Below are 18,267 nucleotides of genomic sequence, written 5' to 3' on the forward strand. Positions count from 1 at the left end.
AGGGAGGGAAGGAAAGAAAGAAGAAAAGGAGAGAAGGAAGGAAAGTAAAGAAAACGAAGGAAGGAAGGAGGAAAATTTCTAAGTGCTACAGAAAATAATGCATTTTAGGGTACTTATTTATAAAATCAGGTGAACTAGCCTATGTTAAAACTCTTTCAGATCATATTATATTTGATATAGTCTACCCTAAGTGTGGGCTCAAAAGTAACTTACAGTTTCTTTTCATTTGATTTTAACACATTTTTATTATGAAAACTTTCAGACATACAAAAAAGTAATATGACTATAACAATAACAGTATTAATGCCGGGCGCGGTGGCTCAAGCCTGTAATCCCAGCACTTTGGGAGGCTGAGGCGGGTGGATCACAAGGTCGAGAGATTGAGACCATCCTGGTCAACAAGGTGAAACCCCGTCTCTACTAAAAATACAAAAAAATTAGCTGGGCATGGTGGTGGGTGCCTGTAATCCCAGCTACTCAGGAGGCTGAGGCAGGAGAATTGCCTGAACCCAGGAGGCAGAGGTTGTGGTGAGCCGAGATCGTGCCATTGCACTCCAGCCTGGGTAACAAGAGCGAAACTCCGTCTCAAAAAAAAAAAACAACAATAACAGTATGAATAACTGTAGTATAATAATAGCAGAGTGTTGTGTGATACTGTATTGAACTCCATATACCCAATACATACATCAGAACTTTGTCTCCCTTGCTCCATCAATCCCTCAACCCCCAATTCTGCCCAATTATTCACCTTTTCAAATCCCAGATCTCATGTCCTTTCATCATACAGAGTCCAGGATATATCACTTAGGAATGTGGACATTGTCTTAGCTAACCATAGGATTATAATCACATCAAAAGAAATTCACTATACTACCACCTTGGTGCAATATTCAAATTCCTCCACTTATCTCAAGAATGTGATGTTACTGTTGACTTATTCAAATCAAAACCTAAACAAGATCCACACATACTGCATTTAGTTGTGTTTCTTAAGTCTCTTGGAATTTAAAACAGCTTGTCCTCTTTGACCTCTTTCCCTGACCCCTCCCTTTAAAAAAATTTTATTTATTAGACTTTAAGTTCTGGGGTACACGTAAAGATGGTGTAGGTTTGCCACATAGGTATACACGTGCCATGGTGATGGTGTGCTGCATCTATCGCCCCTTCTTCTACATTTGTTAATTCTCCTAATGCTATCCCTCCCCAATCCCTCCACACCCTCCTATTCCTCCCCAGCCTCCCAACCCCCAGGCCCCAGTGTATGATGTTCCCCTCCCTGTGTCTGTGTGCTCTCGTTGTTCGACACCTACTTATGAGTGAGAACATGTGGTGTTTGGTTTTCTGCTCTTGTGTCAGTTTGCTGAAAACGATGGTTTCCAGCTTCATCCATGCCCCTGCAAAGGACATAAACTCATCCTTTTTTATGGCTACATAGTATTCCATGGTGCATATATGCCACATTTTCATTATCCAGTCTATCGCTGATGGGCATTTAGGTTGCTTCCAAGTCTTTGCTATTGTAAACAGTGCCGCAATAAACATATGTCTGCATGTGTCTTTATAATAGAATGATTTGTAATTCTTTGGGTAAATACCCACTAATGGGTTTGCTGGGTCAAATGGAATTTCTATTTCTAGATCCTTGAGGAATTGCCACACTGTCTTCCACAATGGTTGAACTGATTTATACTCCCACCAACAGTGTAAAAGCATTCCTATTTCTCCACATCCTCTCCAGCATCTGTTGTCTCCTGATTTTTTAAGATCGCCATTCTAACTGGTGTGAAGTGTTATCTCAATGCGGCTTTGATTTGCATTTCTCTAATGACCAGTGATGATGAGCTTTTTGTCATATGTTTGTTGGTTGCATAAATGTATTCTTTTGAAAAGTGCCTGTTCATATCCTTCACCTACTTTTTGGTGTGATTTTTTTTTTTCTTGTAAACTTGTTTAAGTTCTCTGTAGATTCTGGATATTAGCCCTTTGTCAGATGGGTAGATTGCAAAAATTTTTTCCCATTCTGCTGGTTGCCAGTTCACTTTGATGATAGTTTCTTTTGCTGTGTAGAAGCTCTTAAATTTAATTAGATCCCATTTGTCTATTTTGGCTTTTGTTGCCATTGCTTTTGGTGTTTTAGTCATGAAGTCCTTGCCAATGCCTATGTCTTTAATGGTATTGCCTAGGATTTTCTTCTAGAGTTTTTATGGTGTTAGTCCTCATGTTTAAATATTTAATTCAACTAGAGTTAATTTTTGTATAAGGTGTAAGACAGGGATCCAGTTTCAGCTTTCTACACATAGCTAGCCAGTTTTCCCAACACTATTTATTAAATAGGGAATCGTTTCCCCATTGCTTGCTTTTGTCGAGTTTGTGAAAGATCAGATGGTTGTAGTGTGTGGTGTTCTTTCTGAGGCCTCTGTTCTGCTCCATTGGTCTATATCTCTGTTTTGGTACCAGTACCATGCTGTTTTGAGTACAGTAGCCTTGTAATATAATTTGAAGGAAATTCACACTGACTTCCCCATGCACCAAAATTAATGATAACGTCCTGCATTGATTATATATATCTATCTTAGATACAACAGTTTTTTTCTTTGGCATACTATCCCATTTATAACTATTGCAGAAAAAAAATGCTGGATTAGCCCTTCTACAAAGCAGTGTGTTTGCAGCATCCTCGGTGTCTGTGTCCTTTTCAAGTGAGGGGATTGGCAGTCTCTCCCCAAAGGCTGAAAGTCAATGAAGTCCACTATATCCCTTCACCATATCCAACAGAATATATATTTTATTTTGTTAATAATATCCAGGAGGAAAAGAAAAGATGTGAAAAGGCCACAGTGGCTAACTCTGGTTGTTGTGGAACAGACATCATGTCATGATCACACACAGGCACGATATTCTGAGTTCCTCCTGATCACAAGGCTTGGGGATGGCTAGGAGTGGGGTGGTAGTTTGTGGACAGGAAGAACTCACACAGGCAACACTATCATGTGGATGATACTACTCAACATCTTTGAAGACTTCAAAACAATTTCATTAGATGGAACTGATATTTTCTAGATACAATTACGTATTTGGAAGTAACCAAATGTGACAGTCACTGTTTCACAGATACTAATAAATCTTTTAGGCAAAAGCTATATTTTATTATACATCAAATCACACCCAAACTGATAAATATCTCAATTCCAAGTGTCTAATACCTAGAAGACATGTTTCAACTATATCCAGTGATCAAATAGGAATTAAAGGCATTGTAATTGAATAATACAAGAGGACCAGCTTCCTGATTAAAGATTACTGTCACTACCATTCTAATTTATGTATTTAGAGACAGGGTCTCATTCTGTTGCCCAGGCTGGAATGGAGTAGCACAAGCATGGCTCACTGCAGCTTCAACCTGTCAGAGCCTCTCCCACCTCAGCCTCCCAAGCAGCTGGGACTCAGTCTCCCAAGCAGCTGGGACTACAGGCACACACCACCACGGCTGACTAATTTTTGTTTTGTTTTGTTTTGTTTTTTTTAGTAGAGGCAGGGTTTCAACATGTTGCCCAGGCTGGTCTCGAACTCCTGGGCTCATGAAATCTGCCTGCCTTGGCCTCCCAAAGTGCTGGGACTACAGGCATGAGCCACCACACCTGACCTACTATTTTATGTTATATATTTAAACCCATGTAGTAAATTATATAGCAGGTTTTGAAAATAATTATATATATATATATATATATATATATATATATATATATATATATACAGTATCTGGCTTTCAAAAAGTTTAGAAGATAGCCACACGTTTTTCTTTTATCTTTATACAATACTTCTGAGAGGTAAGCTTTTTTCTCAAATTTTCTCTATTTGTCAAATTCCTTCAAAGGGCATATGATTCAATATAGAGGAATAGTTCCCAAACACAGCAATATTAAAAGTTGGAGAAGTGAGCAAAGAAAAACAGAACAAAAACGGAGTGACCCATGTAAATGGGTGACAATAGATGCAACCATGAAACTAAAAATTTCAGACTGAAAACAATAAGATGCTTAACAGTCTCTTTCTATATTCTTTTTCCTTTCCATTATGAAAAATTCATCACAAAACCCTGTTTATAACATACCACATGGTCCTCTTCAGCCACCATCAGTTTCAATGACTTCCCTGTTTTTCTTTAAAACATCCTCAGATCCATACTCCAATATATTCTTCCTACCCTTCTGAAGACAGCAATAGGTGTAACATGAAAATCACCACACCAAAACCATTTTACTAATGCTCCAAAAATATAATACATTTTAAGATTACATTATCTAGTGTTATTAGCATCCCTATCATTGTAAAAGTAAAATGTCATCTATACCCACAAGTTTCTCAATGAACATGGACTAAATATAACAATGCAAAGTTAAACACATAGACTTACTGCATCCAGAACCACCAGGAATGAAAATGTCACAGCAGCATGAGAGTAGGTAGGTAAACAGATCAACTACACATGCTTTCCCCCGTATATGTTGGAATTAGAGTTCAGATGTCTTAGGGAGATACTGAGCCAAGTTCTATAGATATCTATGCTTGCTGTACCAGGCAGTTCCAAGGTTATTAACACTCTGCTATGTCAGAAACAGCAAGAAAATTCAAAATGGTCAGATAAATCTGCACAAGTGAAGATTAGACATATGAGCCTACAGACGATCCTAACAGTAACCTACACCTTGTTTACCAAAAAGAAGTTATGGCTACTTAAACACATGCTAGGATTTTTTCAGTGCTGCCAAAAAACGAATGCACTTCTACAGAAATGCAATGGAAACTTTTTTTGAGACAGAGGTTCACTCTTGTTGCCCAGGCTGGATTGGAGTGCAAAGGCACAATCTCAGCAATCTCCACCTCCTAGGTTCAAGCAATTCTCCTGCCTCAGCCTCCTAAGTAGCTGGGATTACGGGCACCCACCACCAAGCCCCGCGAATTTCTGTACTTTTAGTAGAGACAGGGTTCCACCATGTTGGCCAGGCTGATCTCAGACTCCTGACCTCAGGCGATCCTCCTGCCTCAGCCTCCCAAAGTGCTGGGATTACAGGTATGAGACACTGTGCTCAGCTGGAAACTCATTTTTGACTGCAAGGAAAACAAGAGAAACCGAGTAATTTTCAGTAGCCAACTAAATCAAAACTGAAAAACCATTGACATAATACCTGGTTCATTGAATTTTCTGAACTTTGACGTTGGGTATATGTTACTCCACACAAGCCTTGCTACCCTTTGCACACCAACATGATGCAACTGACATGAGTAAAGGCTACATTCAGGCTTGCAACTGAGGGATCTCGTTTTTACGTTAAAGACAGATTTGATAAAATAGCTTGCCTCTCTCCGCTAACGTCCCAGATGTGGGGAAAGGATTTAGAATTTGACCAGAGCACCCAGCTGCAAAGTCTAAAACCAAGGCCTTAAAATAACTGATTTTCTTAACTTCAGAGCCACTCAGGAGCATTACTACATTATACCGTGTTGTGCATAATCAATCAAAGCACATTACTAAACCATGATCAGCGAACACTGACCTAAGTTGTGGGATGGGAAGATAGAGAGCAAACTTTGTATCTGGCTAGAGTTGTTCAGTGCTCCTCCTTAACTTTCTTCAGAAGGTTTAAAGTGAAGGGGTTCAGTTAGTACTAGCCAGCAAAACCCAATGCTACCAATAATTGCCAAGATCACCCAAGCTTTGTCTATTTTTTTTTTTGCTCCCAGTTTGTCCTGACAACCAAATCCTTTTTCACTTCCTTAATACTTCCTCCTCCAAAATCTACACAGATGCTTGAAGACAACATAACTACAACCTGACTTACAAATATCAATTATACAAAGAGAATAAATGATTTAATCATTTTTTAATAAAACCTTTGTCAGGCCGGGCGCGGTGGCTCAAGCCTGTAATCCCAGCACTTTGGGAGGCCGAGGTGGGTGGATCACAAGGTCGAGAGATCGAGACCATCCTGGTCAGCATGGTGAAACCCCGTCTCTACTAAAAATACAAAAAATTAGCTGGGCATAGTGGCGCATGCCTGTAATCTCAGCTACTCAGGAGGCTGAGGCAGGAGAATTGCTTGAACCCAGGAGGCAGACGTTGCGGTGAGCCAAGATTACGCCATTGCACCCCAGCCTGGGTAACAAGAGCTAAACTCGGTCTCAAAAAAAAAAAAAAAAAAACCTTTGTCATATTGACATTCAGGGAAGTCTAGCACCAAGAACAGTATTAGTAACATTACAAATTTATTAGAAAAGTTATTTCCTAAAAGATCTTCGTGTGATTTACATCAAAGAAAAATCAAGACTTGCAGACAGAGGAAAAACCTGATAGAAATGAAAGCATAATAATTTTTTATTTCCTTCATTGAATTTGATTACAACTTTTATGTTCAGCCTACCTCAAATTCAGGTAAGTCAGCATCTGCAGATTAACGATGGCCTCAGGAATGACTCTGATACAGTTGTGATACAGATTAAGAATTTCCAGTGATACAAAATGGCACAATTCCATTGGAACTTCCACCAGTCTGTTTTTAGATAAATCTGCGAGAAAAGGAGAGAATATTTTCTCAACAAAATTTGAACAAAATCAATACACTTTTATTAACCATGAACACTGTTTTTCTTAGCATTATACGTTTTGACCAACTTTATCATTTTTTCTCACCTTTGTCAGTATAGCATTGCGATTTCTATTTCTTTGCCAAATTCTGGGACATGTGGGATTTGGAAAAGCAAAAATACTGCCAAAACCGTTTAGCTCTCTAAAGAATTTTCAGTGTAACTAAAAATTATTTCCAATTCATTCTACCAGACAAGTATGTAAAATGCTATCCTCGAATATATCTGACAAATATTTACCAAAACTATTAATTCCATTTTGCTTCCGCTTTTTTGAGACAGGATCTCACTCTGCTGCCTGTGCCGATCTGCATTGGCATGATTTCAGCTCACCGCAATCTCAACCTCCCGGGCTCAGGTGATCCTCCCACCTCAGCCTCCCAAGTAGATGGGACGAGCACTACCATGCCTGGCTAATTTTTGTAGGAATATGACTTTTACATCCTTTATAAATGAACACATAACAGACAATAATGAAGTATTTTATTCACTAAAATTACTGAGAGCCTATAATATATAAGACTGAGATAAATTGTGTCTGTTAAGAACAGACGCTATGAGGCACAGTCAGCAGGAAAACTCAACACCACTGGCCAAATGTATCAAAGACAGCAATCAGTCCACAGAGCAGTGTAACCATACAGTATGATCTACAGTATTACCATCCCAATGATAAAATTATGCAATAGTCCTTAATATCATATCTCAATAGTCTTTAATATCTTAATATCTAAATGAATGGGAGACATGACTGTCAAATTCCATAAAGCATAAAATATAAGGAAAGAACCACCACTCCTGAAAACAACTCAACAATAATAGATAACCTCACCCTGTAGCAGGAGAGACTCAAACAGTAACTGAAGATTTTCAGTAAATAATACGTAACATATATTTAAGGAACCACACCTTAGCCAAGGAAGGAGGACACAGAAAATATAAATAAGTCACTATCACAGATGAAACGTCTGTTTCATCTGTCAATATCACAGATATTGACGTTATCTCTATGATATTGACATATTTATATTTGACATATTGGAGGGAAGAAGAATCACCTTCCCGCCAATAAATAAATATACAAATAAGCAAAACCAGGACTAGATGGCTTCAGAGGGAAAATTCTAACAAACTTTTAAGTAATAATTCTGATTATATTTAAACTACTCCAATCCATATAAAACAAAGGGAGGTTTGCCAATTCTTATTTAGAAAGTAAGATATAATATTGATACTATATTGTATATTTAACAAAGAAGGTGCACAATATTTAGAAGGGAGATTCATATCCCTTCTAAATATTGATGTAAATCCTTAGTTTAAAAAACAGCAAACAGAAGCAGGCACAGTGGCTCACACCTGTGATCCCTGCACTTTGGAAGGCCGATGTGGGTGGATCACCTGAGGTCAGAACTTTGAGGCCAGCCTGACCAACATGGTAAAACCCCTCACTCCTGTCTCTATTAAAACTCAACAAAATTAGCAAGGTATGGTGCTGTGTGCCTGTAGTCCCAGCTATTTGGGAGGCTAAGGCATGAGAATCACTTGAATCTCGGAGGTGGAGGTTGCAGTGAGCTGAGATCATGCCACTGCACTCAAGCCTAGGTGACAAGAGTAAGACTCTGTCTCAAAATAAAAAATAAAAAAATAAAAAACAGCGAACAGGAATGAGAAGCATATAAAAAGATTAACATACCCTGAAGGAATGGAGTTTATTCTAGGAATACAAAGACATATATACTTTAAGTTCTGGGATTCACATGCAGAACGTGCAGGTTTTTACATAGATATACATGTGCCATGGTGGTTTGCTGCACCCATCAACCCATCATCTACATTAGGTATCTCTCCTAATGCTATCCTTCCCCTTGCCCCCGACCCCTCGACAGGCCCCGGTGTGTGATATTCCCCCTCCCTTTGTCCATGTGTTCTCATTGTTCAACTCCCACTTATGAGTGAGAACATGCAGTGTTTGGTTTTCTGTTCCTGTGTTAGTTTGCTGAGAATGATGGTTTCCAGCTTCATCCATGTCCCTGCAAAGGACATGAACTGATCCTTTTTTATGACCGCATAGAGGATCTTATACTATCAAAACAATTCACCTTATAAATAGACCAAAGTGAAATGGTATATGATTATCTCCAAGGATATATAAAAGGCATTTGGTAGAATACAATATTCATTTTAAACAGACTTATTAAGGGATATTTTTATATATTTTACACACACCAGAAAAATGGCACAAAAGAAGAGATATAATTTATGATAAAAGCAAAAGCGCAAAATCCCCAGCAAATCTTAAGGAATGTGCAAAATTTATATGAAGAAAACTTTAAAATGCTACTAATACAAAAAATAATTTAAACTAATTGAAAATGATATTCCATCCTGTTAAAGAAGGCAAAATTTTAAAAGGTGATTTATATGATTTAATACAATTTAAACAAATTTATAAATACAATTCTAGAATTTTAAAAAATTTGTTGGCGTTGTTACACAAGTTGATTCTAAAGATCACATGGTAAAATAATGTGAAAACAGTAAAGTATTTCTCAACAAAAAAGAGCCCAGAGGGGATGAGCCCTCCTAGATATTAAAAAAACGTCACAGAGCAGTATGGTGGATAGATGGGAAGGTCAATGGCATTTAATTCCCAAGATGGGAAATAGGTCAAGATACATTCATATGGAAATCAGGCCACAGACCAGACTGGTACAGATCTTCACAGCAGGAGGTGAGCATCAGGCCAGCAAGTGAAACTTCATCTGTATTTACAGGCACTCCCCACTGCTCACATTACCACCTGAGCTCCACCTCCCATCAAATCAGATTCTCCTAGGAGCGCAAACCCCACTGTGAACTGTATATGCAAGAGACCTAGGTTGCCTGCTTCTTATGAGAATCTAACATCTGATGATCTGTCACTGTCTCCCCTCAGATGGGACCGTCCAGTGCAGGAAAACAAGCTCAAGGCTCCCACTGATTCTGTATTATGGTGAGTTATATAATTATTTCATTACATATTACAACGTAATAATAACAGAAATAAAGTGCACAATAAAGTAATACACTTGAATCATCCCAAAACCATCCCCCACCCGGGTCTGGGGAAAACCTTGTCTTCCACAAAACCAGTCCCTGGTGCCAAAAAGGTTGGGGACCACTGAAGTATGCAATAAAGGTGGCATTTCAAATCAACAGGGAAAAGACACAAGGTCAGTAGTTTGAGAAAACTGGGTAGCCATCTAAAACAAACAACAACAACAAAATGATGACTACCGATGTCACGTCTTTTATCTCAATAAATCTTAGATGAATCAAAGGATCAACTGTGAAAAGTGAAGCCGTAATGGCACCAGAACAACACGTGGCTATGTTTAGATCTCAAAATGGGGAAGGCTTTGCGTGAATAGTATAAAGCAAGAGTGCCAAATTCAACACACATATGAAAGTATGGCGTTTTAAAACAAAAACTTCACCATAAACATGTATGACAAGTAATAGGGGAGAATGGAAAGCTCTATGATTCATAAACCCAATAGGCAAATTTTTTATACACAGAAAGAGCTTCTACAGTCGACAGCAATAAGAAATCGTAAACAAGAAAAGAAAAATGGATATGAACAGATGGCTCACAGAAAATGACATACAAATGGCTCTTAAGCATATGAAAAAAGGATCAACCACACTCAAATTAGAGTGACACAAATTATAACCACATGGGATAGTATTTTTCACCTATTAGAATGGTGAATATAAAAAATCTGATAAACACATCATAATCCTGAGGACATGGTGCTGCAAATGAAAGAAATTTTGGTAATATTTATAAATATTATAGATGCACATATACTTTAACCTAGCAATCTTTTTCATCTACAGATATTCTTACACATATGCAAATGACATAGTTTTTGGCACGGTTTCTTTTCTTTTTTTTTTGTAATGGAGTCTGTCACCCAGGCTGGAGTGGCGTGGCGTGATCTCAGCTCACTGCAGCCTCTACCTTCTGAATTCAAGCGATTCTCCTGCCTCAGCCTCCTGAGTAGCTGGAATTACAGGCATGCACTACCATGCCCTGCTAATTTTTTGTATTTTTAGTAGAGATGGGGTTTCCCCATGTTAGCGAGGCTGGTCTTGAACACCTCAGGTGATCTGCCCACCTCCGCCTCCCAAAGTGCTGGGATTACAGGCATGAGCCACCAGCCTGGCTGGTATCGTTTCAAACATCAACAGATGGAAGGCAAATGAAATAGAGGACTAGTTAAGTATTAATATACTATTAACAAACATCATAAATATGCTAAAATTAAATCAATCAATATTAACATAATATGAATTCTATTTTGTGTGATGGAACGTAATGTTAAATATTATATTCCATAATGGAACACTAATACTATGTACTCATAAAAATGAAGCTACTCTATATATGCTGATACAAAACAAACTTCAAAATATATTCTAAATGTCTTTACAAAGTGAGTTGTCAGACAGTACGTATAGTATTTGTGGTTTTTAATGAATATTTCCACAATTAATGTGAGTAGATTATCTCTGGAAGGCTACACAAGAAACTGTTTAAAGTGGTTGCTGAAGAAAGGATCTCTCGCTAGGCAGGCAGGAATGAACAGGGGGAAGACTTCTCACTGTAGATACTTTTGTGTCTCTTGAAATAACGATGTGTTGCTTATTTGATTAGGATATGTAATATATACACATTATGACATATGTAATTGTGTGTATGCATATATACACATCTCTCATTCTCTTATCAGCATTCTTATTCTTTCTGTACACGAAGAATTCTGTTTCACTTAAAAAGAGGCCAGAGCAAACTGTGAAGTTCCTCGTATTAAATTAAGAAAAATATGGAAGCAATCTTCCTTTCATGAATGTTTAGAATCTAAATAGAAAAAATTCCAGAAGTCTCTTGTGTTCTTTATTCTCGAAACTCTTTACTAGATGCAGTGATCTTGATGTGCTACGGTGCGGGAAACTTGCCCAGGAAACTTACATGTGTCGTGTCCTTCAGGTTCAACTCAAACAAAGTTCCACTGAGGGTCCGGTTTATATTCCAAACTTTACCTTTCCTGAGAATTGCTTGAACTATACTATCTAGTTGAGTGAAAAAGATATAGAATATATGTGCGTAGAATATTTCAGTAACTATTTTAGGCAATGATAGTGTTTTTGTGATTTCAGTGTCACTAATGTTTCTTTAAGCAAGAAGAAAGTAGTAGTTTTTCAGTAATACTGTTACAGAGCTACAACCCTTTTTTTTTTTTTTTTTTTTTTTTTGAGACAGTTTCACTCTTGTTGCTCAGGCTAGAGTGCAATGCCATGATTTCAGTTCACTGCAACCTCTGCCTCCTGGGTTCAAGCGATTCTCCTGCCTCAGCCTCCTGAGTAGCTGGAATTACACACCTGGTTAATATTTTGTATTTAGTAGAAACAGGGTTTCATCATGTTAGTCAGGCTGATCTCAAACTCCTGACCTCAGGTGATCCACCCCTCTGGGCCTTCCAAAGTGCTAGGATTACAGGCATGAGCCACCATGCCTGGCCAGCTACAAATCTTTTAAAGGGCAATAGGACATCAAATTAATAAGACAAACCACTCTAACCTAAGAGCAGAAGACCAGTTTTAAATCTACAACCACCTGAGACGTTTGAGAAAGTTACTCAATTTTCTAAGCCTCTGTTTCTGAATAGGTAATATTAAAGTATATAAAACTAGATGAGTTCTAACATTCTTTTCAAAATTAAGATTCATGTGAGGCTGGGCGCGGTGGCTCAAGCCTGTAATCCCAGCACTTTGGGAGGCCGAGGCGGGTGGATCACAAGGTCAAGAGATCGAGACCATCCTGGTCAACATGGTGAAACCCCGTCTCTACTAAAAATACAAAAAAGTAGCTGGGCATGGTGGCACATGCCTGTAATCCAAGCTACTCAGGAGGCTGAGGCAGGAGAATTGCCTGAACCCAGGAGGCGGAGGTTGCGGTGAGCCGAGATTGCGCCATTGCACTCCAGCCTGGGTAACAAGAGCGAAACTCCGTCTCAAACAAAAAAAAAAAAAACAAAAACAAAAAAAAAGATTCATGTGAATAAGTGAAACGTATTCTGAATTCAAATATTTTAAGTGAAAAATATTCAAAATTCAAAAAATTTTCTTTCATCATCATGATTAATAGCAGCAGTTAATTATCATTAAAAGCTATACAATGCAAACCCACAAATACTGTAATTAAATATTGGTACATTATTTTAATGAATTTGACATTTCACTGTAGAACATATATTCCATCCTATAATCTGAATTTTAAAAGTGTTCTGTTTTCAAACTTGGGGAAAATGTAATGGTAAGACAAATAAATTACAAAATGACTTACAAATTTGGCTAATATTCAATTCTGGGCTAAACTTACTAATGGCATCATTAATAACAATTTGCCAAAAACATGCTAGACTAATGCTCTAATTAGTATATAGGTCTGCTATTTTCATTACTATTTACAATACAGATTATATTTGCTCTCCCTGCTTCTTTTCCTCCACAATCTCCAGACGTGAGGGGAAACTCTGGTGTTTTCCTTCCAAGTAATTTCTTTCCTGGCTGTCTCACTGCATCCCAGAAGCAGTTGTGCTAAGAGCTGGTCAGAGCCTCTCAAGAGATGAGATTAGTCATCTTGTGTCTTTGGGAACCCACCATGGGGAAGACACCTAGAAGGGAAGGGGAAGTGAGTCTGGATCAAGATGTTTGGACTCTGATCATCCAGAATAGATAATCCCTTTACAAACAGTAGGAGCAAAAGATACACTTAGATGTTCAAAATTTTTTTCTGTTCTGATAACCAAGAAATAAAACAGCATCTGGTCTCTCTTTAAAAGAGAGAGGAAAAAAAAAGATAGATAAACGAATCTAGAACTTAGTTGAATTAAAGACATGAGCGGGCAGTCAGTTCAGGGCTCACTGAGAGATATGAGCATTCCTAACTCTGCCTTTGAAAGGCCAGAGCCATGCCAGAAGGCACCACTCACAATGGCAGACACATCGAGGTGCGCGTAATGAAGGTTCACCCACTCAGGAAAGACAGAAAGAGTAAGAGCTCACAGATAACAGGAAAATGTTAAAAAGGCAATGCATATCTTTATCTTGAATGACCAAAGAAGGGGGACAAATGGGCCAAGGGCTGTGAAAAGACACACTATGGCCTGAGTGACAGAAAGAGAGCTAAGCTTTGAAAAGCTACAGGTACATGCAGATCAAGATTTTGTGTTTGTCTTTGTTATGTATTGCTCTAATTCTATTATAAACATGCTTGTATCGAGGTCTTAGTGATTAGGCTTATGAGCTATTTCCCTAAACACAACATTTGTGTACTATTTCTCAATCTTGTTAGCACACTGGAATCATTTGGAGAGTTTTTGTTTGTTCGTTTGTTTTTTACGTCCTAATGCCTGGAGTTCATAGCCAGAAACTTTAGAGTGTGACTTGGACATCAGGATTCTTGAGATGTCCAGTTGATTCCCACTGTGCTATGTATGGGAAACCCAGGTGAGCAGATGATACAGCCTATTTGAGCTTTCTCTACCTAAACCAAGCTTCCACAGGTGCTGCTCTCCTAAGGACAGAGGTAGTTCCTGGAAGGAGTTTGGTTTGAATACCAGGCTAGTACCTGAGAAATAACCTAATTTGGGAAAGAAAATCTTACCCAATCCAGAATTAAGCATTGCTAGGTTAGATTCTTAGTCTGAACTCCTCAGCTAGTTTCTGATATAATCAGAGCATCAGGAAACTGACCTGGAATGGAGCTTTGCATATTTTGAGTTGTCCATGATCGCAGAAAATTTGCGGGTTTTTTTCTTTCCCCTCACGTAATCCTCATCACAATCTAGTGAAGCAGGTCCTCCTATAATTCCCGATCACATGCAGGCGGTAACAACCAGAGAGGTTGGGTAACTTCCCCAACGACATGGAGTTAATCAGTGGCAGAGCCAAGAACTAAAGCAGGTTTGTATGACATTAAAGTCGTGTCTTGAATCTACTGATTCCACCTCCTAGGACTGAACACGGGCAAGATCAGTTGTTCATGTGGGTATAGCTTGCTAAAAAAAAAAAAAAAAAAAAAAAAAAGACCCATTTCAGGTGCCTGATCACCAGACATTAAAAATATTCTATAGCCGGGCATGGTGGCACGTGCCTGTAATCCCAGCTACTCAGGAGGCTGAGGCAGGAGAATTGCTTGAACCCAGGAGGCGGAGGTTGCGGTGAGCCGAGATCGTGCCATTGCACTCCAGCTTGGGTAACAAGAGCGAAACTCCGTCTCAAAAAAAAAAAAAAAAAAAAAAATATTCTATAGCTCTGTACTAAAAGTAAATGACCTCTGGCCAGGTCCCTAATATTTTCTCCAGAAATAAGAGCCCATATCTTTAGTACCATGTATCCTCCATCCAGCCCACAGTGGGCACTATCCTTTCCTGCTGGAATCCCAGCCCGAGTCTATGCCTGCAGCACGGAGCTGAGTTGCCACAGCTCAGTCTGTGCAAACACACCTAGGCAGCAAACCGGAACCCCAGAACCACGTCCTCCCCATGTCCGCCTCTTAATTGAAGCATTCACATGAAAGCCGTGCGGCCAGAAATAAAACAATAAGAGACACCACTGCCAAGACAAGCTTTGCAAATCCCTAAAATAAAGTAAGCAGATGAATAAAAATAAGCAGGGTAGGGTAGAAAAACAGTCAATGGAATCTGGTGTGCAGTCAGCACGATTGGAAGCATGGTGTTGTTTTTGTATGAAAAAGGAAAGTGGTGTCTCAGGAGGATCTGGACGAGTTCCCCACTCTCCAGCAGCAACATCCTGAGTTATTAGCCACTAGAGCCACCGAGCAGCCATGCTGACAAACCAGGACAGCTGGGAACCTCATTTGCAACATCTTGTTTCATGGTCAGAAGAGAAGCTCTCATCGTTAAAGTCAAAATCATTACCAGTCCTACAGAGCAAGACCAGATGACACCATAAACATGTTATCACAGAAATTTGATTTTAGAATCTTAGTGCTCATCATGATGGCTTAGTATCTGGGTAAAAGATGAATCTGTCACTTATTCGCCTAAAGCCCTGGCCCACCACAAAGTACATGGAACCCACTGTTTCCCCAGTCCTGACGGGACTGCTCTGTTATTTCCATCCTCTTGCTGCTCTTCCTGGGACCACTGCCTTGGTGGAGATAGTCCTTGGGTAGAGGTAGGATATAAGGTCACCTGCCCTCTTTGGACAATCCATCCCCATCTTCACAACTAGGCAGGCAAGGGTCCCTCTAGAAGAATCTCAGCTACATCTTTCTATCCATCTTGAACTTCCTCTCTCCGCTCCGCAACGTCATTGGCGTCTGACTCTCATTTCCCACTCCTCTAGACACCCCACCCAGCCCCATGACTCAGCACCCACAGGGCACACATTCAGAACCGCCCTGCAATAAGGGAGTGCTACCCAGCCAATAAAGCAGAACCCACGGGCTGACTCACGCCGACTCTGCAGACTAAACCACCCGATGCTTCCAGGGTTAAGTGGGCAGAAATATTAAGCGGTTCCCTACAAGTTTTGAGTGAGGCAAGATCTCAGCCTGCGTCTCTTAACAGGTCAACAAAAAAGTCAGGTCAAACGGCAGAGATGTGATAATTATCCAGTATGAACCATGAGGTCTTCCCTGATCACCTACTTGAAACTTCTTTCATAACCACCTTAACTTTCTTCCTCTGTTCTATATTTTCTTTTTATCTTAGCACATAAATAACCTTCTAACATAACAACGTTACTAAGTGACTAGATGTAATTTAGTCATGTAGATAGATGTGAATTTTCTCTCTTCCCCTCCTAGAATGTAAGCTCCATGAAGATTAGGGTCTTCGTTCATTGTTGTACAGTAAGAGCTTAATAAATAATCCTTGAATTGAATATTTATTACTAAAAGTAAGGGCTCTCTGAGCAGGTCCCCAATATTTTCTCCAGAAGGAAGAGCCAATGTCTTCAGTGCCATGTTCCACTCAGCCCAAGATGGGCACCGTCTTTCCTGCTGGAAAGCCAGCCTGGTTCCAGGTCCTCAGGTCAGACAGCTTGAGTTCAAATTCTGGTCCCACCACTTAGCTGCATGAACTTGGAAGCAATTATTTAATTTCTCCACACCTCAATTTCTGCATCTGTAACATGAGGATACTACTAGTACTGGCTCCACTGAATTAGTGAAAGCGTTGAATGGGATGATACACATAAAGCCCTTAAAGCAGTGGCAGCCACAGAGTAAATAACCTCTATCATTTTTATGTTAGCCATTACTGGGTTCCATGAGACACAAATACATAAATAATAGTTCTGTATATTAAGTGAAAAATCTGTAAGTTAGTTTGAAAGTTTCCCTTTCCACTAAATTAGTACTCAATTTACCTAAGAGTTTTCTCTAGCTCCATTCAATGATCAGTGTACCTATTCCCTCACTCATCGTAGTGCCAACTGTATGTGCTTGGTTCATTTGTACCTTATCAACATTGAGAAGAAGAAGTGAGATTTTGCATGCAAAGCAGTTAGCAGTGTCTGGAGTTTAACATATGACAGATAAAAAAAAAATGAACTAAAATGAGGACACCAGGCCTCCTCTGATAATCTCCCAGTGCAGGGAGGGAGACACACAGCTCATGACTTAAATTCTAGAGAGAAGTGTGGGAAACAGACATGAGTACAGGTATCTGCAGGGATATGGGTCTCCAAGGGTGCAGAAAAGCCCAAAGGGCTTCCTGGCAGTACAACACTGCTTGGGACTCTGCTTGGGACAGGGGTCCCGAGACCCTGGGCAGGGAACAGGGGTGTGTGTCGGACCATCTTCCTGGCAGAGCAGGCTAACAGCAGTCCTGCAGATAGCATGAGAGGAGGGCAGGAGACTAGGGATTCTCTGGGATGTGACAGGGAAAGCAGAGTTCTCAGAAACTTTCCATTGTGAGGCTTTAGAGTTCAATCGTCCTTCACTCAATTACACAGTTAAATATTTGAAGTGTAACCAATACCTTGTTGCCTGACTAAAGCTGAGCAGCTGGTAACAGTCTCTTACCAGCCAGTGATACCATAATTCAAAGAAGACTAGTTACTAGTTAAGGGATCTGACAATTGCTGCAAGGTGAGTACTTTGGGAAATGCAAACAAAATGAATCCCAAGGATGCTAAGGAACACTGACCTTCTGCATGCCCAAATTTACATTACTATGCTGGGATCAGAGAAGAGAGTGGGCTTCTCTACCTGGAGACAGAAAAAACGCAGAGAAGCAGGCTGTGTGGATGCTATGGATGCACTTCGTTGGTGTTTTATTGTCATTCCGGGATTATAATCAAGAAAGAAACAAGGCACTACTGTGAGTTGCTAATTACATAAATATTGACACTCTCAACCATAAAAGAAATGTTCTTGCTGGAAAAAAGAATGGCTTTCATAATAAAAATGACCAAACCAGAAAGTTTTCCAGGACTTTTATCTTTGCTGGATGCTTTTGAAGTGTAATACTGTAAAACAGCCTATTACACTTCAGTTAACCATAATCCTCAATCACTTAGATTTTCTTTTATTATATCCTTTAC

General features: G+C 39.4%; 1 protein-coding gene across 4 annotated transcripts in view; it reads right to left on the bottom strand.

Moving 5' to 3' along the window:
• The window catches only part of LRCH1 (leucine rich repeats and calponin homology domain containing 1), a 219,495-nt gene that overhangs the window by 106,818 nt on the left and 94,410 nt on the right, over positions 1-18,267 (bottom strand). For all 4 annotated transcript variants that reach the window (XM_010330056.3, XM_003942207.3, XM_003942209.3 and 1 more), the window contains exon 2: positions 6,420-6,564. In XM_010330056.3, the coding sequence (XP_010328358.3) occupies positions 6,420-6,564 (145 nt within the window). The remainder of the gene's footprint in view (positions 1-6,419; positions 6,565-18,267) is intronic.

This window comes from Saimiri boliviensis, chromosome 16 (assembly GCF_048565385.1).
Source record: "Saimiri boliviensis isolate mSaiBol1 chromosome 16, mSaiBol1.pri, whole genome shotgun sequence".
NCBI classification, from domain to species: Eukaryota; Metazoa; Chordata; class Mammalia; order Primates; family Cebidae; genus Saimiri; species Saimiri boliviensis.